The sequence below is a fragment of the Siniperca chuatsi genome, linkage group LG2, assembly GCF_020085105.1.
Source record: "Siniperca chuatsi isolate FFG_IHB_CAS linkage group LG2, ASM2008510v1, whole genome shotgun sequence".
NCBI lineage: Eukaryota > Metazoa > Chordata > Actinopteri > Centrarchiformes > Sinipercidae > Siniperca > Siniperca chuatsi.
Window position 1 is genome coordinate 23,985,076 of NC_058043.1, and position 23,099 is coordinate 24,008,174.

At 39.3% G+C, this 23,099-nt stretch overlaps 3 protein-coding genes and 1 long non-coding RNA gene across 4 annotated transcripts in view; 1 reads left to right on the top strand and 3 right to left on the bottom strand.

Moving 5' to 3' along the window:
* zmat1 (zinc finger matrin-type 1) lies at positions 1-7,060 on the bottom strand. The gene is made up of 7 exons (XM_044167336.1): positions 6,881-7,060; positions 4,249-4,355; positions 4,059-4,142; positions 3,448-3,583; positions 2,987-3,280; positions 2,164-2,254; positions 1-1,565 (listed from the first exon to the last, which is right to left on the bottom strand). Exons 1-7 carry the CDS (start codon positions 7,017-7,019, stop codon positions 575-577), a joined length of 1,842 nt encoding a protein of 613 aa, XP_044023271.1. The 5' UTR covers positions 7,020-7,060; the 3' UTR covers positions 1-574.
* On the top strand, positions 4,362-13,406 carry LOC122862119. Its single transcript, XR_006374636.1, has 2 exons — positions 4,362-6,494; positions 9,847-13,406. It is a non-coding gene; the product is annotated as an uncharacterized LOC122862119 (long non-coding RNA).
* gnrh2 (gonadotropin-releasing hormone 2) lies at positions 7,509-9,227 on the bottom strand. The gene is made up of 4 exons (XM_044167368.1): positions 9,100-9,227; positions 8,385-8,530; positions 8,177-8,260; positions 7,509-7,898 (listed from the first exon to the last, which is right to left on the bottom strand). The coding sequence occupies exons 2-4, from the start codon at positions 8,517-8,519 to the stop codon at positions 7,860-7,862; spliced, it is 258 nt and encodes an 85-aa protein (XP_044023303.1). The 5' UTR covers positions 8,520-8,530; positions 9,100-9,227; the 3' UTR covers positions 7,509-7,859.
* ptpra (protein tyrosine phosphatase receptor type A) overlaps positions 11,269-23,099 on the bottom strand; it is a 27,102-nt gene continuing 15,271 nt past the window's right edge. The window contains exons 7-22 of the mRNA XM_044167322.1: positions 22,825-22,961; positions 21,615-21,705; positions 21,261-21,337; positions 21,113-21,149; positions 20,899-20,996; positions 19,990-20,109; positions 19,550-19,716; positions 19,315-19,450; positions 19,009-19,158; positions 18,736-18,829; positions 18,496-18,572; positions 18,222-18,356; positions 17,500-17,625; positions 17,144-17,295; positions 16,617-16,752; positions 11,269-15,222 (exon numbers count right to left, since the gene is read on the bottom strand). Coding sequence (XP_044023257.1) covers positions 15,148-15,222; positions 16,617-16,752; positions 17,144-17,295; positions 17,500-17,625; positions 18,222-18,356; positions 18,496-18,572; positions 18,736-18,829; positions 19,009-19,158; positions 19,315-19,450; positions 19,550-19,716; positions 19,990-20,109; positions 20,899-20,996; positions 21,113-21,149; positions 21,261-21,337; positions 21,615-21,705; positions 22,825-22,961 — 1,808 coding nt within the window. The 3' untranslated portion in view covers positions 11,269-15,147. The remainder of the gene's footprint in view (positions 15,223-16,616; positions 16,753-17,143; positions 17,296-17,499; positions 17,626-18,221; positions 18,357-18,495; positions 18,573-18,735; positions 18,830-19,008; positions 19,159-19,314; positions 19,451-19,549; positions 19,717-19,989; positions 20,110-20,898; positions 20,997-21,112; positions 21,150-21,260; positions 21,338-21,614; positions 21,706-22,824; positions 22,962-23,099) is intronic.

Genomic DNA, 23,099 nt, shown 5'->3' on the forward strand with positions numbered 1-23,099 from the left:
TACCATCTATGGGCTTTTATTTGCTTTACTGATACTCTGAATGAAGCTCAACAGCGCCAACCACAGGCTGCTAAAGGGATCAAATCTATCAAATCCTTGCAAGAAGCACAGATACATAATCAAACATAACTAACTTAGTGAAGTGTGAAGAGGTCAAGAGGACTTCTTGATCATTTCAAATGACAAGAAAATAAGAGATCTTCAATATTACACCCAACAATTAATAACAATGTGCAAAATAATTCAATTAAAGAGTGTCATAGTGAAAAATAAAGCTATTATAGTTGTGGATAAGTGTGAGAAACCCCTCCAAACACACTGAAAATTAAGGATTTGGGATCATTCATTCCTTACAAACACAAAATGACGAAACATGGCTAGCCAGCTAGCACACCTATGGAGAACACTTTTGGGCTGTCAGAACAGATAGTGAAAACTGCTTTGTTAAGGCTATAAACATTATTTTAATATACACAGTTTTTTGAGATTTTCAATGTCATGTTCTTGATAACTTCATGTTTTGCCTAAATTACAGCAGTTCTAAAAGACAGAGTTATACTAGGGCCTTTTGAGTTTAACAGCCCAGAATGGAGTCGTCCCACAGCTTCTCCTCCTCTGTCCTAGTATCTACTTTCTCTTTTGTTTTCTTCTTCTCTTTCCTGTATTTAGGTTTGGCTGGCTCATCTTGTCCAACATCCCCTTGCTCAACATTCATTTCAGCCTGAATATGCACTTCAGTCTCTTTTCTATTGTCCATCAGGTTCTCTGGCATTAAATTGTCCATCACCCTTTCACCTCCTTCCGCCCCAAAGTCCTCCTCCCGGGATTGCTTTTCTTGTCTTCTCCGCTTGCCATGATTTCTTCGCTTTTTTCGCCTCTTCTCTTCCTCTGACTCTCCAGATTCCCCTCTTCTCCTGTCCCCCGACTCATTATCTCTTTCCCTCCTCCGTCGCTTCCTCCTCTTCTCCTCCTTGTTTGAGTCCTCATCTCTAGCCCTCCTGTCTCTCTCCCTCCTGGATCTTCTAATCCTCCTCTTTTCTCTGCGCCTGTATGCACTGTCATCGCTGTCACTTGTGCTACTGCTATAGGAGGAGGAATGCGACGAGGAGTGAGATGATGAGGTCATATACGAGGAGGAGCTTGACTGCTTTCTGCGCCTCCTTCTCTTTATGGGCTGACCAGCGAACAGTGGAGAGCCTGAGCTTGGAAGCACTGGGGGAGGGCAGTTGTAACCCCAGCCATGGGATGGCCGGGGAGGGCCCTGATATGGAGGACGCCACCCTTCAACTGGGTTGTAACAACCAAGGCGGGAGTGATGAGGAGGGTTAGAGGTGGGAAGGAAGGTGGGCATAGGTTTGTTCAGTTCTGTGATATCCCCCTTGTTTAATACTTCCTCTTCTTCTTCTTCCTCATCCTCCTTTTGTGTGTCACCCAGAGGGAGGACTTGACTGGTCTTGGGGGTGATTCCACGAGCCTTCTGAACCTGAATGTAATCTGACAGTTCGTCTGCAAATGTGCTGTAGACTTTTTGTTGGGATTTGCACAGGTCAGTGACCTTCTTCTCCCTGGTCAAGAACATGCAAACAGGAATTACGTTGATGTCACACTAAAGCCCAAATAACTTTTCTTTTTACCACTAGAGAGCAGAAAAACAAACTTAGTTTTGTAATACCATCAGCTTATCAAGTGCCTAAGGTTAACTTAAGATGTCAAACCATTTCCTACTTGCAACCAGCAGACACAGAGCAACATCAACATCCAATGTATGTATGATAAAAGCAGAGGTAGTTCTCATACTAAATATGGCAAAAAAAAAAAAAAAACAACTTCATGTTTTGACCTTCAAGGTCTTCATCAGCCAAACATTCATTATCACATGAAGCTTGCAATATTCAGTGAGCGGAATAACTCGTTTTCTTTTTTGTGCTTCTTTTGTCCTGCACCTATATGCAAATGGGGTTGGTTGTGCACACTATCCACCTCCTTTGAGTATGTGACAACCATGGGACACAATTAATGTATGGGATCAAAAACATTACTTAATAGAGCTTTAATGATGCCAAAGTTCTAGAAAGGTAAGTTGCAGTATAGCAGAGATTAAATTTTAAGTGCAGTATAAATGATGAAACAATGGTGTGTGTGTCGGAACATTGTTGATCTTACCTAATCTGGTGTTTGTTTCCCTGCATGTGGGCCTGGTACATCTCCACAGAGTTAAATTGCACACTACACATCGGACACATCAGGGAGTTGGCTGTAGACAACAGAAAGCAGGTGAGGTGGGAAAGGAGGACGAGAGGGCATAAATTGCTAAATGATGGCTTAGAAGCACTTAGATATACAGCTTCCTTTGCTTTTTTCTAATTGTAGTTTCTATCTCACGTCAAAATAATAACACTCATTTAACATTATTTTTGCATTTGGGGGTCTCTAAGTCTTCTCTACAAAGATGTCATACAGCTACAACTGAAAATAAAATAAGAAAACGCCTAAGGTTAACATTCTGTGTGACACCTGAAAACTGTCGCTAACTAATTGAAACTCTGCTATGTAATTATTTAACATAAGCGCAGTTAGACTAACTGCCCCTTGTCAACACTAGTTTATTGTCACAAAGTTATCAAGCTAACACCTACCTGTTTTATATCCTACCTACTTGCTACATCTAAAGGGGTGAAATCTTCATGGCTGAGGGGATTTGCCGTTTCAAATATTAGTGTTATTTTCTCAATCGTTTATGTGTTTATGAGTTTCGGGCAGTCATACTGTTGCCAGCTTCTACTGATTTTATTTGTTGCCTTACATCTTAGTGTGTCTAACAAAGGACAAATGTGCATCAAGAATCATCATCATCTTCACATTAATATTGCTTCTTTATATACACTCAATATTGTTATGTGCAACTCTGCAATTTCAATATAATTCCTGCAGGGTCTGTTGCCCTTTGTATTATACTGCTTTGCTGAGAGGCAGGACCCTGTGTTACCTTGTTGCACATCGTCTCCGAGCTCTTTGAGCAGGTCCTGTCTTGCCTGATTCCTCTGGTGTTTGCGTCCATTGTAGTGCTGCACAGCCATTTGGGGATTGTTGAAGGAAGCAGCACAGAGGGCACAGTACTTGTCAGGGTCCCTCAGATCAACCTCTGTGCTGGGGGTAGTTGGGGTGGCTGTTGGGTCCAGAAGATGCTCCATACCACCCTCTGGGACTGATTTCTGGTCAGTATTAGCAGAATCCTGAGTCAGACTTGGTGAAGTACGCACCTCTGTGTACCTGTCTATAACTGCAACGAGAAATTATTGATTTAGGTTAATTTCTGTTTGACGTTCTGAACTTAAGTAGAACTTGTGCATACAGTTGAATCATACTGTCAACAAAGTTTGCTGTTTATCTGTAAACATTAAAATTCAGATCACTATAATACTTTTCAGTCACACAACCCACACTTGCCTGGGGGCTGAAGACCTTGTTTACGAAGATTTTTTGAATGGACTTTGCCTTCATAGTGTGATCTTGCCACCACGTGAGAACTAAACACCATGTTACACAGCTCACAGAAATGGTCCTTGTCAGTAGTCATTGTCTGCTGCAAAAGACAGGAACAAGACTGGCTAATCAAGAGACAGATATTTGCTTTCTGACATAATATGTAAACTGAAAAGAATTAATAAAGAAGAGAATAAGAAAGATGTCTTAGACCATCTCAAGTTCTACTACATCTTTTGAATATACTCTCCACTGCAACTTACAGCTGCTTGTTTGTTGTAAGTTCAAAATGTTTCTGCTGGCACTTGCGTTTGGGACTTGGTACCTCCATTCCTATGCACCAGTCTACGTTCTGCATTCCTTCACTACACTCTAACACCTCTCTCTTACGTGATCATATTCTATTGAGAAGGATATCATTAGGGCACTTAAGTTATGACCCTCAAACTTCTTACCATTAGATGCTTGCAGCATTATGGTTTATATTCATTCTTCTTGTTACACTCATTGTTCGACGTTACAATTAAGATTACACCTAAATGTGTAAAGAGTAAAATCTCAAAATGCGCACTAACCTGGGGTCCTGTGGACTCGTTGTTCATCTTCTCAGCTCTCTTGGCCTGCAGGTACACTCTGACTTTCTGAGCATGTTTCTTTCCCTGCAGTTGGGGGATATGGGAGACATTATTATAAAGCCCCCGACCTTGTGAGGTCAACAAAACTGTACCACAGTTCCGTAACTAGTGCCTGGAAAGCAGCACACACCTCATAGTGGGACAGCCGCTGAGATTCAAAGAGCAGCACAGCCTCACACACATGGCAGTAGTCGTCAGTGAGGAGACCCTTTAGTAGCTCCTCTTCACTCTTGTCTCCTGTGTGGCAGAATATACTGTCACTGTTAAGCCACAGTGAATAAAGTGGAAGATTATTTAAGCATGATGAACAAATAACGGGCTATTAAATCATTATATGACATTCATTTGGGAGATAATTTCATCCAAAGCAGCTTAAGTTTTCTCACAGAAAAAAAATTTGAAACTTGAAACTTTCACAGTCATTTATATATAATGCAAACCTATATCAGATAACTGTTGCTCTTGTGTCTCCACAGTGGTTGGCTTTGATACATACAGAGACAGTTCTTTTTCTGGACAAGTTGGTTTTTGAAAAATTAAAAGCTGCAAAATTAAAATACTAATTTTTACAATTGTCACTGTCTGAATGTGAAAAAGGTCATCCAACATTCACAATCATTCTGTTTTTTGAGGCCAGGAAGTCTGCACAGTACAAGACAACAGCGAGAGAAACAGCTTTTCCTGCAATATATACTGCAACAACTTCTTGTACAATGGAAAACGCAACAGCCCATCTTAGAGGAAATTCATAAATTTTACTGAATTCCACACTTATTCAAGAAGCACCCACCCCATAGACCACATTTAATGCAAGACATTATCTATTGTATAACATTATATATATATATATATATATATATATACCAAAATCTCAAATAAGTCTTTGGGACAGTGGTAAACTAGGAGGTCCTTCCATCATTACATTTCACAAAATGCCTAAATTGACATAAAAATTACTACCTGAACTATTCCCAGTCATCACTAACCTCTTACAGTACTATGCAGAAATACTTCTAAACACTTATAGCATATAACGCTACCATGTGAGAAAATCATGGTTTCATGTTTGACTGCATTCATTCTGCTTGGTCAATGTCTGATGCATATTAATTTTTCACTTCTGCATTCATGCAACCTTTGAATGCAGGAAGGGGTCAGCCACTTTGCCCCGATAGCATCAATAAAGTATATTGTGATCAGCTCGAGTGTGACTATTTTTCCAAAATTGAAGTGTGGGAGTTTCATTTTTAGAGTCTATTAAAATGACATCAATAAATAGGAACTGAGGTATTACTGTAAAAATATATTTGTTTACATCCTTGCTGCCAATAATTAATGAATACATGTCTACATAATTTAACAATGACATGGTTTGATATGGTATGCTGTATTGAGCTAGTCATAGGACATGACTAATAAATATGCTTTTATGACTGGGACTAAAAAAATTGTAACTAGAGCTGAAATGATCACTCTACTACTCAGTTAGAAAATTACTGACTTTAAATTACCTCAAAGTCAAAAATATTTGTTCATTCAATATTTGTTTATGTTGATCAATTGTCACTGATAAATCATTGACAAAATTATCAGAAAATAACTATTATATTAATAAATACAGAAAATGACCATTGCAGCCCTATCAAGTGTGAAAGTGAGGTTAAGAAAAATAAGGCACTGACAGCGCACATAGTGTACGGGCACAATTTAAACTTACCGACTTACTAATTTAACTCCAATGTAATGCAATCAGACAATTATACTCTAAAATACAGCATGTCCCTCTGTATCTATGTAAAATAGTATCTACAGCTCAAATAAACTAAGGACTGCCATGAGTAAAAAAAATATATACACACTTTGATAGATACTGCCCGAAAAATCCATGTCTGCCGATACATTTCAAATATTGTACTTACCAAATGATAATCAGAGTAGCAGTTAACAAGAGAACAGAGATTGTAGGTACTGTATCTCAAAGTATGTGTACAATGTTTGAACAGGAGAAAATATTTTCTTTAGAGCATTTTTTATTCTACTGGTGAGCGAGACCACCGACTGAGGGACACATGGCCATATTTAAAGTATGACTGAATGACATTTCAGCTGGTGAGGTCTGAGATCCTTCAAACTCACAACCAACCCTGAGAATACTATATCTTCAGACTGTACATTTTTGCCACTCCCTACTGTTTTGCTTCATTGCACTGCAGTAAACTGCTTCGACTGATTAAATACTGTTAAATATTGACTAAGTTACCATCTAACGTTATTGCCAGAGAGTATAAAATTAATATCACCCACTAAATGATAAGTTATTTGGTGGCCTCCACTACCAAAACATGTTGCTTCCCAACCGGCTCACCTTAACCGCTGGTATGTGGCTAATTTTAAATGGTCAATAGGCTGTTTGGGTTGGGGACTGTATTTGCGGACACTAGCTCGCAAGACAATTAACGTTAGCAACTGGCCGACCACTTCCGGACCTGGTATTTCGAGCAACCACTTAACGTTCATTTTGTATGGTTTAAAAGGTTGTTTTGGTGGGCGATACCTTTTACGAGTTATGTACGCACGGACCGATATAAAATATTAAACAACTCCTAACGTTACAGCTGTTAGACAGTTGACATTAGCGTTTTTAGCTAAGGAGCTAGCTCACTCGATTGTTGAGCTGACTAGCCAGTTAGCTAAAAAGCTAACGTTGGCTCGGCAGGAAGGACGTCATACGGCTGAATTTTCACGTTCTAGACAAAACTCACCTTCAACCTGGGTACTATCTAGTTTAGTGTTTATTACTTTGTCAGCATCTGTGACAGAAGCCGCGTTAGGGGTACTAGTAGTGTTATTTTGAGCGTCTGACTCCGCAAGCTGCGGAGTACAGACACTTCTGTCGTCCATCTTTTTCCCTAGTTGTTTAGTGCATGCGCAGTGACGTCGTAGCACTAATGGCGTTCGCTTTGATGGGAGAATCCATCCAAACAAGTAACATTTTCATTTCGTGTAACTATAATTCGCCTAAATCAGAATCGGCCTATTCATTTTGTGGGCTACTCTATGTATTTCAGATAGTTTTGATTTCATGTACTATCGCTCAAACCTGTTCAGGGTTTCATATTTTCAAATTAGTGAATGCAGTGTTGAAAGTTTTGTAAATTTTTAAGAAGTTTTTTTAAAAACCCTTTCAGAAAGGGTTATCAAAATAAATTTGACAAAAGGCAAATAAAAAAAAAACTCACACACCCCTTTTCTTTCAATTTCCGGTGTAGTTTGTTTGAGTTTTTGTCAGTAGGGCTTTTTTATTTGTTATATTCAAGTGCCCCAGTAAGCCATGGCAGCGAGCCAGCATACACAATACCAGTACCCTGAAACCGAAACAGCTAAATGGAATTCAGCCATCATGAATTTTATTATTTTTATTTTGAAACTTCTACAACATCTAAGGTTCCTACTTTTTTTTACTAGACAGATACTATTCACACTTTATACCATGGACAATTTTGGAAATCAAAAATGAAAAAAAAAAAGTTAATATCAAAATAGATACTTTATTGTGGGACATTGTAATTTCAACATTTGTTTACCACAGGGAAAATCCATGTAATGCTTGAAAACAAATTTACGGGCAAATATACCAAGTAAACAAGATCAGAGGATCAACATAAAGTTGTTTCACGTCAAGACGAGGACATTGAAGAAGAGGGTCACTAGGTAGAAAAGCAGTGTAAGGGTGGAATGCTGTCACTTCCTTTTCTGGAGCTCTCTGGCTAAGGCATCCAGCTGTGAAGAGTGACACACAGCATAACATGTCAGACACACTATAGCCTACTCAATACACTTATTTGTGCAGTGTATAGATATGTGGGGCATTATGTCAACAGAGTGTGCATGTGTTTGTGTACAGACACATTCTTGTAAAGATTAAAAAAACAAAACTGGTTAATAAATCCCTTTGATTACAGTGGGACATTAGGCAGCTCAAATGCCTTTTATTTGTATCTGGATTTATACAACCTGCATCCATGCAGCACTAGATAGGGTACCTTTAGTTCACTTACAAGAATGTTTCTCAGGATATTCCTCCTCTGGGGTCTCAAATAGCTGCATTCTCCTGCCTCACATAGCTTAATCTCCTCTGAAATCTGAGAAACAGAGAGATTTGGAATATTTGAGACGAGTAAAGAGGTAAAGAATATCTTCATTCTCAACAGGAAATGCTCAGTGAATGAGAAAACTATGCACACACACACAAACACTGATCCTGACCTCTGATGTGCCGAAAGAGTCCAGCTCCCTCTTGCCTCCAGGGTACCAACCATGGGACCAGTGCTGGCCGCTGGACAGCTGAGCCCCCACACATAGAAGCAGCCCAAGCAGCAAAACCAGCCGAGATACGCACATGATATTCTCACCTAAAGGCAAAGATGAACACTCAATTAGTTCTGACTATAAGAGGCTATTATCTTTGATCCTTTGGTTTCAGATTTAGAAAATCTAAACAAATTGCAAAGTGTTTAAATACTCATATAATTGGATGTAAATTATACTTTCCATCAGTTGAAATTTTGAATAGTTTTTGTGTAGCAGAAAGTTTGATCTAAATTTTACAAGGCATCCTTGATTTAGTTTTTCCTGCAATAAAAACTCAACAGACTATAGACCATACTGTATATAGAGTAGAGGTGGCTGTCACCAGAATGCTCTAATATTTTGCAATAATAGCAAGACACTCAGGCTAAGACACAATGATGCCATGAGTTTTAATATTCTAATATATATTATATCCCATTATTTCTCATTTGACTGGTAAAAATTTAAAATGCTCGCTTGCCATCATCAATACAATAATATAATACTAATCACCTTCTATTAAAACTGGGTCTCCGACAACATTCACTGTAATAGTTATTCTAATATTAACAATGTATATTTTAGACAGAGGACAGTAAAGCTATGTAGAAGTGTAAGTAAGCGTCCTTACCTTAGTGTCAACTCTCACAGCTTTATCACTACAGGTGTCCCTCAACGCCCTGCCAGAAGCTCACTCTGCTTGCTTGTATTACTGTAGAGATTCTCTTCAGCCTCATCCCCCTCCTCAATATATGTACCAGTCTAAAAGGCCCCCCTCCCAACGCACATTTTCATTTTCATTCCCTAAGTGCCCCGCCCATCACTGACCCCTTTGGTCCCTCTGTTTCCAGTGGTGAAATGAACGGTCCCTGGGGGACAAGAGGACACGGCCAATTCCAATTATCTCCTGCCAACAGCACTGACACCTCTGGGATGCTCATCTGCATTACCCATATCCACTTCCAAATACTGTTCCTCCGGCTGAATAACAGATTTAAGTCATTCAGTTAACAGATTAATGACAAACATTATCATTCATTTATACTTTTCTCAAGTACGTTGCAGCACACAGACTTAAGAAAACATCTCAAAAGTGGAAAATGTCTCATAAGTGCTCCTCACTGCAAATATTCTATAGAGCGGAAGTAGGGGGTCACTTAAACATAACTCATAAAAATGTTTACACAAGAAGAGTTTTGGAGAAGCTTTATATTGTATCTTGAATGTGTCACTGGGTTCTATAGGGTCTGGGCCCTGCCGACATTTATCTTTGACTATTAGTATTTAACCATATTTCTCAGATCAAACAACAGTGGGTCCTTGTCAGAAGGTAAAACTCAACCCATTTCCTCTCTTCTATCACCTGTTTTGACCACAGTGACCCATCACACATCCTCCCTCTAACCCCGATGACCCTTCATGTCAGGGGAAACACAAGGGCATCTGATGATAATGGGAACAAACACTGTGGATTCCTGGCCAGGCCACGGGTGACATCCCTCTCAATTAGAGGAGGAAAGGTATTTGCTTCTCAGAGTTTTAGATGCAGAACCAGTTCTTACTCAGGAAGTGACTGACAGCGTGGCGTGCTGCTGTTGACTCAGTTCATCTGCCAGCTTGAGCGTTGTGACACAGGACTGTTTGGGGCTGTGGATTGGTTGAAGCAAGATGACTGCAAGACGCATCACTGAAGAGACATGATCCCTGTTTCCAGACTCACCTGTCAATGTGAAGCAACCTCCTCACCTTCTCAGAAGTCTGTGAATGAACATTTACAAATTGATCATATACTGATGGGTGGCTATAGTGTTATCTGCCAATTCAGATTTTTAGGCAGATAACGTTTATATCTGCCAATAAATGTGTTTATGCAAATCATGTTAATAATGCAGCTCATGTAGGTTTAATTTATTTCAGTGTTCTGATCATTCTGTCACCTTTTATTTTGACTACATTAATTCAACCTAATTGATTTTATGTTGTTGAAATACAAAAAACATTTAACCTCTAAACCTCGAATCAAAATCGAAGCAGCAGTTGCCGACATATCCAGACTTTGAGTTTATGAGTCAAGTTCCAAAGTCAGTGGACCCTACATTTCCCTTAATGCAACTTGATACCATCTTTTCCTTAAACCTCCCTGCTTCCTAAATGTTCGTGACGTCAGAGTTATTTTTTACAACTCACAGAAGACTTCATACAACTGGCTGAGTAGTCCTTGGTGTGCTCCTTTAAGTCATCACATTGTCTCAGATAATACTGGATATCTTTCCATCTCTCTAGAACTGGAATTTCATGTCAGTGTTGCTGAGCAGGTAGACTACAGCTCTACTCTTACAAAACCCAAAGAAACTGTAAGCCCACAAAATTGAATACCAGATTCATTCAATAGCGATACTACCTTAATGTAAACGTAATGTTTCCTAAAATGTATTCCAGATTCTACTGTCCACACAAACATTTCAACAGTAACCCTAAATGATTCCTCGATTAATTATTTATTGGTGCAAAAAGTACATCAATATTTGATCGGAGTGAAGGGTTAAACACCGAAACCCTTTAAGAGCAACACTCAGGAGGACTGCCTGATCTATAAGGTACATGAACGATTGGCAATTATTTTGTACCACTGTACCATTAGTCTTCATGAGAAGTGAACTGTAATGAGCATCAGGTCGTTCTGACTTGAAACGAGCAAAAACAATGCATGAATGCATTTGAGTTGTCTGACACCTGTGACATAACTGCACTTCTGTGTTTAACATTACATTTAAAGACAAAGATAAAAACAGACAAATGATAAAATCTCAAGCACTTTATTAGGTTTGAACAGTATCTTGTTTAGAAAGGCCATTCGGCATTATATAATTATATATAATTTTATCATATATATATAATTATATATACATATATTCAAATGTTGAATAACAAAACACTAGAAACAAACATAGGCAAATTAAAAAATAGGATTTGCTTAAGACAATTATACCAAATTAAGAATGGCCAAAACAAAACATTTCAAAATGGTCCCGATACAGTTCAATATACATCTTTTAAAAAGAAAAAACTTAAGAAGGGGGAAGAAGAAAATAAAATAAGCAAGGCAGCAGACAGGAATGAAATATAAATAACCTTACATTATGTACAAAAGGGAGTGGGCTGTGACCACTGGGAAAAAATGGTCCAAGGACAAAGTGAAAGAGGAAAAGGAAGCGATAAGTGGACAGCAGTGAGTAAAGATGGATAGGAGACATAAAGGACATATAAAAAGGTGGAGAGAAGAAGAGTGAAGTTGGACTCTAGTCTTCCTTTGGTTTAACGCTCCACAAATGGAGACATATTTTAATCCTCGGGGCGTTCAAAATGCTCCACTGGGGCAAATCTCCAGGAATAAAGGGACGTGAAACAGGAACAACTGATTTCTCTTGGTGATAATGCTTAAAAGATACAACAGTATTTGTTGTGAGAAGAATTTATGAATTTTTGTTGAACATTTGGGTATCCACAATTGATTACTTGTCATGGATCCCACATTTAAGTGATATGGAATGAAATAAAGCCATTAAATCAAGATGGAATTTATTTAACAAGTGGCCTCAATGTTAGTTTGATCTGCACAATCAAGGAATATACGTATACGCGACTAGAGGGAATGTGAGAGAAAGGATGACTGACCCAGTCTTGTTTTTGGCCCTATTGATTCGTCATATAAAGAGGTTTGTCATCAGTCTGCACGTGATAGTTGAGGAAATACATGCGAGCTGGGAAAATGCAAAGGACAGCCTTTCGAATGACAACGGTTCCACCACATATTGTATGTAAAGTTGAGAAAATTTAGTTTTTTTTTTTTTTAAAACCTACCAGTGAGGCACTTTTTAAAGTTCACTAGAATAGCAAAATAGTGGGTCTCATGGGTTGGCGCAGTGTCATGTTTTACAGTCAAATTGCGGTGAGACAAAAGATCGCATGATCCAAACACACACAATAAACCCATGTAATTTAAGCACTGACAGAATAGCCAAACAAAAAGCATCCCCCTCCTATATTAATTAAAGAACCAATAAGTGACTAAAGTAAATAAATGAAGAACATTATGGCACCTAACTAATCGTGCGGGCACTTGTGATACTTTGGAACAAAAGAAGACCTGAAATGACGATGATGATGCACAAGCAGCCAACAATTTCAGTGACTGGTCAATTAAAATATCTGCTACTTTCTTCTTCTGTAGGTCCCTACAGGGGCCTTACAGAAGCCTTAACCAGGGGCTTTGAGACCTGAAAGAGCTTCTCAAGAGTTCAAATCTAGTTCCCATATTCCAATATCAAGGCCATATCATCATTCTGACCTTATCTCTCATTTGGTTCAGTATTTTTAAGAACTTTGCTTTTGGTGCAAATAGTGCACAAGTGTTCAAACAATCAACAGTGATGAAATCACCTTTCTTGAAAATTCAGCATGTACTTTTAATGATGTCTACTATCAATAAATAAAATTTGATTGTGCTCCATCTTTTAATAAAAGTAATTACATATGGGAGTGTTAGTGTAATGTACTAGTTAGTGTGATGTAAACTATGTACAAGTATGGGGCTGTTTTCAGTTAAAATCTACATTAAAAAAACTCCTAAAAGAAATATAATTTCTAATATCACGGCATTAAAATCTTTTTAAATCCAGGTGAGGCTTGATATCTGAATACTCCTCTGGTGGGAGTTAACACCATTTGAATGTGAGTCAGCTGTGGAGATGAACACAAGCTGAATTTGTTCAATTTATAAATTGAAACAATCCTGGCATCAGTAATTTCCTGAGCTGGCTGAGTTGAAATTAGGACTGACCTGAAGCCCTGCGGTTAACTGACATTATTCATATTTCATTACAATCATAAAGGGCATGGTCTCAATTGTGACCTCATATAAAAAAAAACAAAAAACAACCCCACTGTAGTTCAAGTCTGAGTGTCCTCAGAGGACAGCCATTAAAATAAAAATCATAGCAAACATTGCATGGCACACCTCCACTATTAAAGTAACAATGTATCCATTTCTGAGGAATATGTTAGCAACAGCATTCAAATAAAAAAAAAAACATTCTTCGGCATCAGTGTTCATGGTGGGAAATAAAAGGGGGTCATTCTTTAAAAGAGTGACAGTACAGCGTAGTGATGTGAGGCTGATATAAAAAAAAATAAGAAATGACAGTTAATGATTCAGGCAGACTCAAAGGAAACCCATTCAGAAAAGAAATGCACAATACATTCTACAAGAAATACTGACGTGTGTCTGTAAACAAGAAATGAAATATGCTGGATATATAATATTTGTTAATTTCTATGATACAATATTGGAGTTACTTGTGATTGCGTTGTTTGTGGTTTGGCTTGTCAACATGATCAACATTGATGGGATACTGTAACAGACCTTAAAATAAAAATCATTTTAGAGATTTTACATTAAAGCTTGACCAGTTCTCCTTTTCCTTATATTTTATACTGAATGGGGTAAAAAACAATCTATATTTATTTTCTGCTTTCCCAATTCCCTGTCATAGTCCAGGAATGTGTTTGCTACAGAAGCGTGGACAGTAAAATAGCTTTCTTGGACTGAATGTCTAAACATGGTTGGTAGAGTGTCTCAGACTCCAGAGCTGCATAACTAAGTGAGTGAAGGATTTTGGCACTTGGCAGATGATGTGAAAACACACTGCGTCTTCTCTGCCAGCCTATGCTCCAGTTCAAACAAACACACACACAGAGGCAAAAAAAAAGGAAAAAAAAAAGAATGGCTCCTGGTATTTAGTGCGTATGTTTATGTGTGTGTGTCAACCTGAGTCTATGAGCTACATCACAGAGATTTGGATCTCCAATCGTGAGTGACTTCTGAACCCCTGACCCCTAGAAACATAAAAGGGGAGAAAATGTAAGTGGCTTGATAGATGGAACTAAGTGTGTGTGAAGAAAAATGGCTCTGCTTGTGTGTGTGTGTGTGTGTGTGTGTGTGTGTGTGTGTGTGTGTGTGTGTGTGTGTGTGTACTGTATGAATGTCTAGGAATGAAAAACAGTCCAGGTTTTGTCTGTTAATGTTCAGGGTTCTGCTACCACACATGTTGCAACAGCATGACTCGAGCAAAGCCAAAAAGTCCCTAAAAAGTAAAAAAAAAAATAAAAAATGAAACAAAAAACAAACTCCAAATAGCATTACCTTAACTCTGGATTTTTCTTCTTCAAAGCATTAGATTTATATTCATATATTCATATATATATCAATAAAATACATTACAGGTGCCACCCGAAAATGCAGCCAAACTCAAAACTGTGCCTGAAACCAAAGTAATAAGATGCAACATGGTAAGTATATATACATATGGGGAGGATATGGGAAGCAAAAAGGGGTGAAGGGCTGTATTAACAAGACCAATATTACAAAATATTCAAGAAGGCATCTCAGTTATTTTCTCTGTCCGACTGCGCTGCCCTGTCCTCCGGGCCGAGGCCTCTGTTCCCTTTTCCTCCGGGCAGTTCATCCCATCCACAGATCACATTGTGATTTTTTTTTTAGAAAATCCATCAGATGGGAATATGCAGCTTTCTGCATGGTAATGTATGTGTGTGTGTGTTCTGGTGCGTGCATATGCTTGTATGAAGTGTATGCGAACATCCAACCATCCATGCCAGGTCCCTACTTGAAGTTGGCGTAGTCAGAAAAGGCATCAATATACTCCTGGACCACTTTGTAGCAGAACTCGTACTGCTCCTGAGGAGGGGGAGGGGACAGGAGAAACAGCCATGTCAGTTGGACCTACTAACACTACAATTTTTGAAATCTGTGACATTTCAGTCACTGAAATCACTGATGCCTTGTATAAGGGCTTACAGTACAAATAGCAGAACAATCACACAGCTGTAATTTTGCGTATTGCTGCATTATGAAAGTTCCTAAAACCCTGTTTTGCATGTAGATGTCAAACAAGGATAATATACATTCAATTGGAAAAGAATGATCTTAGCAATTAGGCCCCAGGGAAATCCAAACCTCTATAAAAATAATTCAACTTGCATTTACACTCCACTTCAATCTCCTAAACAAAATGAAACTAATTTCTTAAAAGGAACAGTTCAACATTTTAGGATATAAGCTCATTCGCTTCTCTGCTAAGAGTTACATGGGGAAGATCGATACCACTCTCATGTCTATACAGTAAAATATGTAGCTTAGCAGAAAGACTGGAAACAGGGGAAAAGAGCTATCTTGGCTCTGTCCAAAGGTAACAAAATCCGCCTCCCAGCACCTCTAAATCTCACTAAATAACATGTTATAACTCGTCTGATTGGGTTACATGTTGGACTATTACTTGACTGGGACCAGCAACCTCCGCTTGTTGCCTGGCAACTGGTCTCAGCAAAGAAATAGTCCAGCAAATAACCCACCTTAACACAGCAAATTGTTTTTACACTTTGGTTTTTGTATGGAATAAACAAGGTATCGTCTTAATTAGTGCTGGTAGGTGGAATTTGTTATCTTCTGACAGAGCCAGGCTAACTGTCTTTGTGCTAAGCTAAGCTAAACGGAAGCTGGCTCCAGTTACATATTTACCATACAGACATGAGAGTGGTATCAATCTTCTCATCTAACTATCAGCAAGAAAGTGAGTGTGTTTCTCTAAATGTTGAATTATTCCTTTAACCCTGCAAACATACTCTTAGGCTTTGGAGGCAAGTGTCTACATCTGTTGGTTTCACAGTTAAATAACTGTTTAATGACAAATCCTTTTTTTAAACTGCTACCAAAATGTCATCAGTTGCTCCTTGGCTAGAGCCCAATTTGACTGCCAATATTAATGGAAATACCCAAGTTGTTGAGATACCCTGTGCTGACAAATACACTAACAGCAGTGAAAAGAAATTCTTGGCAGTGGTAAAAAGAAAATCAAGCTTTTGGTTTCTTAGTTCAATCTGTTGCTTATTGAGGGAAAAAAGGACAACATATGCATTTTTGTGATCATCCCAACTTCATAAGTAAATGTGAGGAAAGAAAATGCTGCACTTTCTCAACATGTCCTTTTCAAAGATGAACTAGTTGCTTATTGGGGCCCTATGACAAAGGAATAATCAAAAGTAATTTCCTATTATGGTTTAAGGGCCCCTCACCAGTGTCTGCACCATGTGGGGTCTCTGCAGTCTGAGGCTTTTGACTGTCTGGAAGACATCCAGGATGCCCTCTGCCTTCACCCTCTCCAGGACTGTACTCAATGCACAGAAAGTCCCGGTCCGGCCAGCACCAGCACTGTACACACACAGACATGCACAGAGGCAAAAATGTAAACCTCAATATACACACTGCAGTAAGCATGTGCAGAAATAACACACACATAAGATGCTATATTGTGCATGTTAAGAGTAGGAGGATAGCAACATTTCTGAGAGCAGGTAAAATGTCACAAGGAAGAAGAGAACAAGTCTTCTGAGGTTTTTTTTTCCTGTGAATTAATAGCTGCAACAATTTCCCAGACACACACTAGCACACTTGATTCCCAGAAGAATTTCCATGTGCAACAGTGATACAAACATATAAATATAATTATCTCAATGTGAAGTGTTTTGTATCCTTCTGGTACATACAGGTTAAAACAGCAACATACTGAGTGAAGATGGTTGTGTGTGAGTGTGTGTCTTACCTGCAGTGCACAGTGATGGGGTGGTTGCCAGACTGCTGCTGTTGTTTCTGCACCGCAGCAATTATGTTGATCATGCCTTTACCGTCAGTGGGGATGCCCACCTCTGGCCAGCCATGGAAATGGAACTGACGCACTGCTCGAGCCTTGTTCTCCTGGAAAGATAGAGGGCGGCAAAAAGAAGAGATTAGGACATGTTTTATAGGTATTATTGCAAAGACTGTTGTTGGTATATAATCAGTATTAGCTAATCTGAGCTTCAAAAAGCACATTAATTGATAATAGTTTTGTCATTTGTTAGACCCTCGAGTGTGTTTGTATTTGGAGCATCTGCTTGTTGCATTGAGGCCTTTACTTACCCTGTTGTTGGTGACCAGGAGGTCACGCACTGTGTAGCTCTCGCTCTCCTCTTCCCTTTTAATCTCAATGGAGATGTCCCCATAGACCATCACTCCATCACTGGGCCAATACTGAGCACACTTTTCCTGCATAATGGAGATGGCCAAATTACCACGCTTAACGACATACTACGATTCTGAAAATGTCAAGGAAATCTAAAATGTCAATGTCATCTTAATCTCTAGATAGTGATTTTTCAATTCTCCAGATGTCTAAACAGTAATGACTATTAAAGAGAAACTAATTAAAATTACATTAATCATTAATTACGTGAGCAAAGAAGGAAACTGACATCAAACCCACCATGGTTGCTGGAAATAATTGGATTCTAATATTTCTAATATATCTTATTCTGGCCATTAAAGATGATTTACTGGTATGACTGTTCAGCTTCACCAATTCCCAACAATTACTTTTACTGTTTGATGTAGCATTAAACCACATGGAGAACTTGACCACTAATAATTTACATCACATTTTATAAAGATCTGACATGAAGATATGTTGGAAAACCACTAAAGATCAAGTCATTTTGCTCAGATTATCGCCATGTTATACATAACTGGTGGCATCAAGTTAGCACTGAGTAAATGATCTAATATCAATATTCTATTTTAGCCAGTTATTGACCTGATATCTAATACTAGTGTTTGTATCTGCACACATCCACACAGACACACACCTGCCCTCTCTCCTCCAGCTCAGTGAGCATGACTATGGAGCAGCTTCTCCACTCCCAGATCATCCTCCAGAAGTCCTCTATTGTGTGCTGCAGGGGGCCCTGGCTCGCCATGTACGAGTCCTTCTGACGGTAGCCCTGTGACCAAATGGAGGAGATGGCAGGAAGTGATGTCCAGAGGGAAAGGAGGGAGAAAGGAAGACTTAAAACACCTGATTGATTGCTTGCATTAACGAAATGAAATGATCCACTCTTATCCAGGTGCTTTTACACTCACATCAATGAAAGAGGCATTGACGTAGTCGGTGTTCTCCTCTCCTCGTTTGACTGGAATGATCACTCTGTTGAACTCATCTGTTAGAAGCAAGGAGAAAACATTAACCTTGAAAGCTTTAAGAGTTGACACGGGGACTATACATCTGCAATTTCATTATGTGCCTCATGACATTCATCACTGTGTGTAGGCACAATAATACTGTATAAACCCACAGCTCACACCTATAACTGCATCACTCACATGGAATGATCTGTAGGACCCTGTTCTTCTTCATGTTGGCAGGCAGGTTGCCTGTTCTCATCTTGTCATTCTGAATCTTGATGGATGTCAGTTTCTAGAAATGATGAGATCACAACTTAAGGACTTGGAACATGTGCGGTTAAAATATGTCAGATAAACTTCAGATGCTGTTTTCATCTTGTTGGAATGACACCTTTTAGATGCAGAGGTAGATGCAGAACAGACGGGTCAAAGAGAATAACTGTCTCTTTGGAAGAATACACACAAACAGACCTTGAATTCAGCTTCCAGACCACCGCAGCCCGCTCCAGGTGAGGGGGAGTAGAGTTTGGCCAGGTGGGACTCCAGAGAGGTCACCTCCAGCTCTGTGTCTCCATACAGGTAGTGCTCTAACAACGCCTGGAAGATGAACACATACTGCATCTGTTGGACAGAGAGAAGAAGGTGAAGAACAAATGGAAGTCAAAACTTCATTGCACTGAAAACACTGCTTCATGGGAGAGACTGCATTCATGTGAATAGTAAATTATGTATTTTCAGCAGTGTGCTCTGGGTGGAGTGTGTCAACACTGGACTTACATCAGTCTGGACCATCTGACAGCGTTGGGCTCTGATCCTGGTGACAAAACCAAACACGTCCACCTTCCTCTCTGCAATCATCATGTCCAACATGGCATCGATCACAATGAAGGTACCTGTCCTCCCCACGCCCGCACTGACAGAAATACGACATGGTGTGAGTTGTGTGTGCTATGCAGACAAAGACACACAACAAAACAGGCAAAAGTCAGAGTGTAAGCTTTGACCCACTTACCTACAATGGACCACAATGGGCCCGGCATACTGGGGGTTGCAATTCTTGACTTTCTTGAGGAACTTGAGCATGCCAATAGGGGTGAAGGGCACCCCGAAGTCTGGCCAGCTGGTGAAGTGGAACTGGGTGACGAGCCTCTGAGGCTTCTTCCCAGACACATCTCCCACCTGAGACACAAACGAACCAGGTCACAGAGTGATATCTAGGTTTTCATTTATGTCACTAAACTTAAATGACAGCATATCCAAAGTTTCAAATCTATTTTTAATCAATTTTGTGTCAGCAGTGTGTGCCCTGATACTTTTGAAAAGATCTTTGTAGATACACACTACACCAGTTTTTCTTGTGTATTTAGTCACACCAATACTTGTAGAGAGGATGGGAGGGTAAACACAGACTAAAACAATTATATCCTGGTACCCACACTAATATGAAATTACCTGTTGGATGCAGAACTTGCGGATGGTGTAGTCCACCAGAACCATTGTGTCTTCTACAGACACGCGGATGTTCCCGTATGTCCAACAGCCCTGGTCCGGCCAGTACTGGGCACACTTGCACTGAAACACAGAGAGTGATTTAACATCGAGTACACTCACAAAGCTGTGTACACAAGGGAATAACCGCCTCAATTTATGTCAGCTGTGGGAAAAAGCAAGACTATAAATTAATTTATCCAAGTTAACAATAACCTAACTATGCTGCGTCTATGACAGAATGAGAAGAGTGAAAAACCAGAGAGATTAAGGTAAAGTCGCGACTTGAAGACTACTCATGCTTGGCCTGGCCCCATAGAGATTCACACAGGGGTTTTTAAAAGTGCACTGTTTAGAGGAGCGGTGTGTAGGATTTAGTGGCATCTAGCCAAAATTGCAGTTTGCAACCATTTGACTACCGCTTGCATCACCCTCCCCTTCCAAGCGTGTAGGAGAAACTACAGTGGCCGTAAAACTCACAAACTGCCCTATCTAGAGCCAGTGTTTGGTTTGTCCGTTCTGGGCTACAGCTTATTCTAAGGTAATCAAAACACAACGATTCTTATTTTCAGGTGATTATACACTAATGAAAACATACTGCCAATAGCGCATCCTAAATGTTACACACTAGACCTTTAACTAACTTTACAGATAAAAAAATTTACTTGGCAAATAAAGACATGTTAACCAACAGGTTGGGGGTAATTTTGTTACCTTGTGTTTTTAAACAGGGTTATCCAGTCTTTTACAGCTCAACTGTGTATGTATATTCTAAACAAAATGCATACATGTGTCCTTTGAAACTGTATGATCTTATAAAAACACAGTATAAAAACACACGCATCATCATCTCTCCTGCTCCAGCTCTCCTACCTCCTTTCTCTCCTTCAGATTGGTCACCATGACAATGGTGGCTGTGTTCTGCTCCCAGATCATCCGCCAGTAGTCATTTACCGTTTCCTCCTTGGGCCCTGAGAGACCGAGACGGACACAGAGGACAAGTAATAAGCTAATAATCAAGTAGTTTGCTTGTTAAATAAACTACAGCACTGTATTTTCCTGCTGCCAATGTAGGCACAAACCTTACCTTGAGCTGCAATAAACTTATTCTTCTCTTGGTAACCCTTCAAAAGAAAGAGGTCGAGAAGAGACGTTAGGATGAGACAAATTAAGAGTCCATCATATTTAGAGCAGAATTGTTTCTTTTGTGGAAAAAATGCTGCACTTATACAAACATTTATAAAGGAGGCGTTTATAAAGTCAGAGTCGGGGACTCCCTCCAGAGATGAGAGATGCACCCTGGAGTGATCATCTGAGGGAGAAAGCAGGAGACACGGAGAGACAAAGCGAATGAGGAGATGGAGGAGCACATTGTGAGAGGGAATTTTAATTACGCATGGTACATTACAATTTTTCCATCCTGACTACTAAAGTATAACTCAGTAAATCACTTTGTAAGCTGTCTGATATTTACTATGATTGCTCTGATAAATGTTTTCTAAAAGCTTGAAATAGCAGATAAGTTACACTGACTGCTGCTTTGTTAATGTCAGTCAGTGTCACAGTGTCAGGGTTCTGTTGTTGCTCACATGGCAGGATGTTGACATATCTGTTCTTTTCTTTATTCTCTTCCTTGGAAGCAGCGTCGCACGATGCCTGGATGGGGCAGACTGGCAGCGACTAAACACACAGAAAAAAACAAATTTAGATAGCAGCAAGGAGGAGCAGACAGATGCATATCAGTTTAAAACCTCACTTGTGTGACCCTGGACATAATTTCCTGTTGGCTTAATTTTTTTGTCTAATGCAAAATCACCCCAAATGTATTTTGTGTGAATGTGCTGCAGAAATAGGCTGATTATCTAACAAATGCAATAAAGATGAGATCTAAGACATCTCTACTAACATATTGGAAGCTCCTTAACTTTGTGGATATTTTGATGGGAAGATTTGCGTCTTCATTAAGTTTCATTTTGAATAAAGTAGTCTCAAGTTGTCTCTTTTTGTTTATTTTGCACGACTATAAGAGTTGCTAAGTGGACGACTGTACCACCCATTTAGCAATACGCCACCAACTTTGTGCAAACATGTCAGAACCAACCACTGTGTAAAGGTAGTTGCTCTATTCAGGCCAGTTCCCATCCTTTTGTCTTTTTTGTACCCCCACATCCCTATCAGATGATCTTAAGTACCCCTTCATCTACACCACTTGTCATCCAAACGTGTTCACGTCAGTTGATTCTGAAGTGGATGTTATGCAACACTACAAAAAGTGGATATTGTTACAATCATTTTTTTCATACAATTGAATTGTCAATGTTTAGATCTGTTCAGTCAAGTTTGCATTTGTACAACTACAACAAAAGATGGCTCTTTTGACCTCATTCAGTACTCCAACTATCTATTTTACCTGTCTTATGCATTACTATCTACCCTGTTTATCCAATGCTTTTAGCTAATTATTTCAACTGTTTAGTTTGAGCTAACTATTTATACAAATTATCCATTACTTTTAGCTAACTATTTCAAATGTTTGGCCTCTTTTAGCTAACTTTTTAAACCATTTATTCATTCGTTTTGGCTAAGTTTATTGTGACTATAAATATACTAAAGATCAGCATCACGGTTATTTTCCTCCTAAACACAAATATCTGGATATATTTTTTAATCAAATCATAATTTCTATTTTTTCAAATTAGTTATATTATTAGTTAATTATTTAGGCTACAGGGATATGGGTTAAAGGTGAATATCAGGCTCAGTATGTTATCAGAGGGTCTGTGCTTGAGTGTGCCATACATTAAACTCCTCCCTGAAGAGCTTGTTGTCATCAGCCATGCGACGGTTCATTTCTTCCTCTAGCTTGTCGACGGGAAGGGGTGGGTACTTCCTGTTTGTGCTGGGTGAACGGGCCAATAGTGGGACGCTCTGGAGTTCTGCGCCATCAAGCAGGAAGGGAGGAGGCAGGAGTGAGGAGAGGAGGGAAGGAATGGGAAGGGTAAGACAGGTGGAGATAAAGATATGGGAGAATGGGGTAAGAAAATGAGAGTTGAACTGTCTTACATCAAGTAACA

Excerpts from the sequence above, each read along its gene's own strand:
- gnrh2 (XM_044167368.1), bottom strand. The coding sequence starts at position 8,519 with ATGTGCGTATCTCGGCTGGTTTTGCTGCTTGGGCTGCTTCTATGTGTG. Across the intron at positions 8,261-8,384 it reads ACTCTTTCGGCACATCAGAG|ATTTCAGAGGAGATTAAGCT; the intron begins GTCAGGATCAGT and ends TCTGTTTCTCAG. Across the intron at positions 7,899-8,176 it reads ATATCCTGAGAAACATTCTT|CTGGATGCCTTAGCCAGAGA; the intron begins GTAAGTGAACTA and ends CACTCTTCACAG.
- zmat1 (XM_044167336.1), bottom strand. The coding sequence starts at position 7,019 with ATGGACGACAGAAGTGTCTGTACTCCGCAGCTTGCGGAGTCAGACGCT. Across the intron at positions 4,143-4,248 it reads AGCGGCTGTCCCACTATGAG|GGAAAGAAACATGCTCAGAA; the intron begins GTGTGTGCTGCT and ends CCCCAACTGCAG. Across the intron at positions 3,281-3,447 it reads ACAAGGTCTTCAGCCCCCAG|TTATAGACAGGTACACAGAG; the intron begins GCAAGTGTGGGT and ends TTCTCGTTGCAG.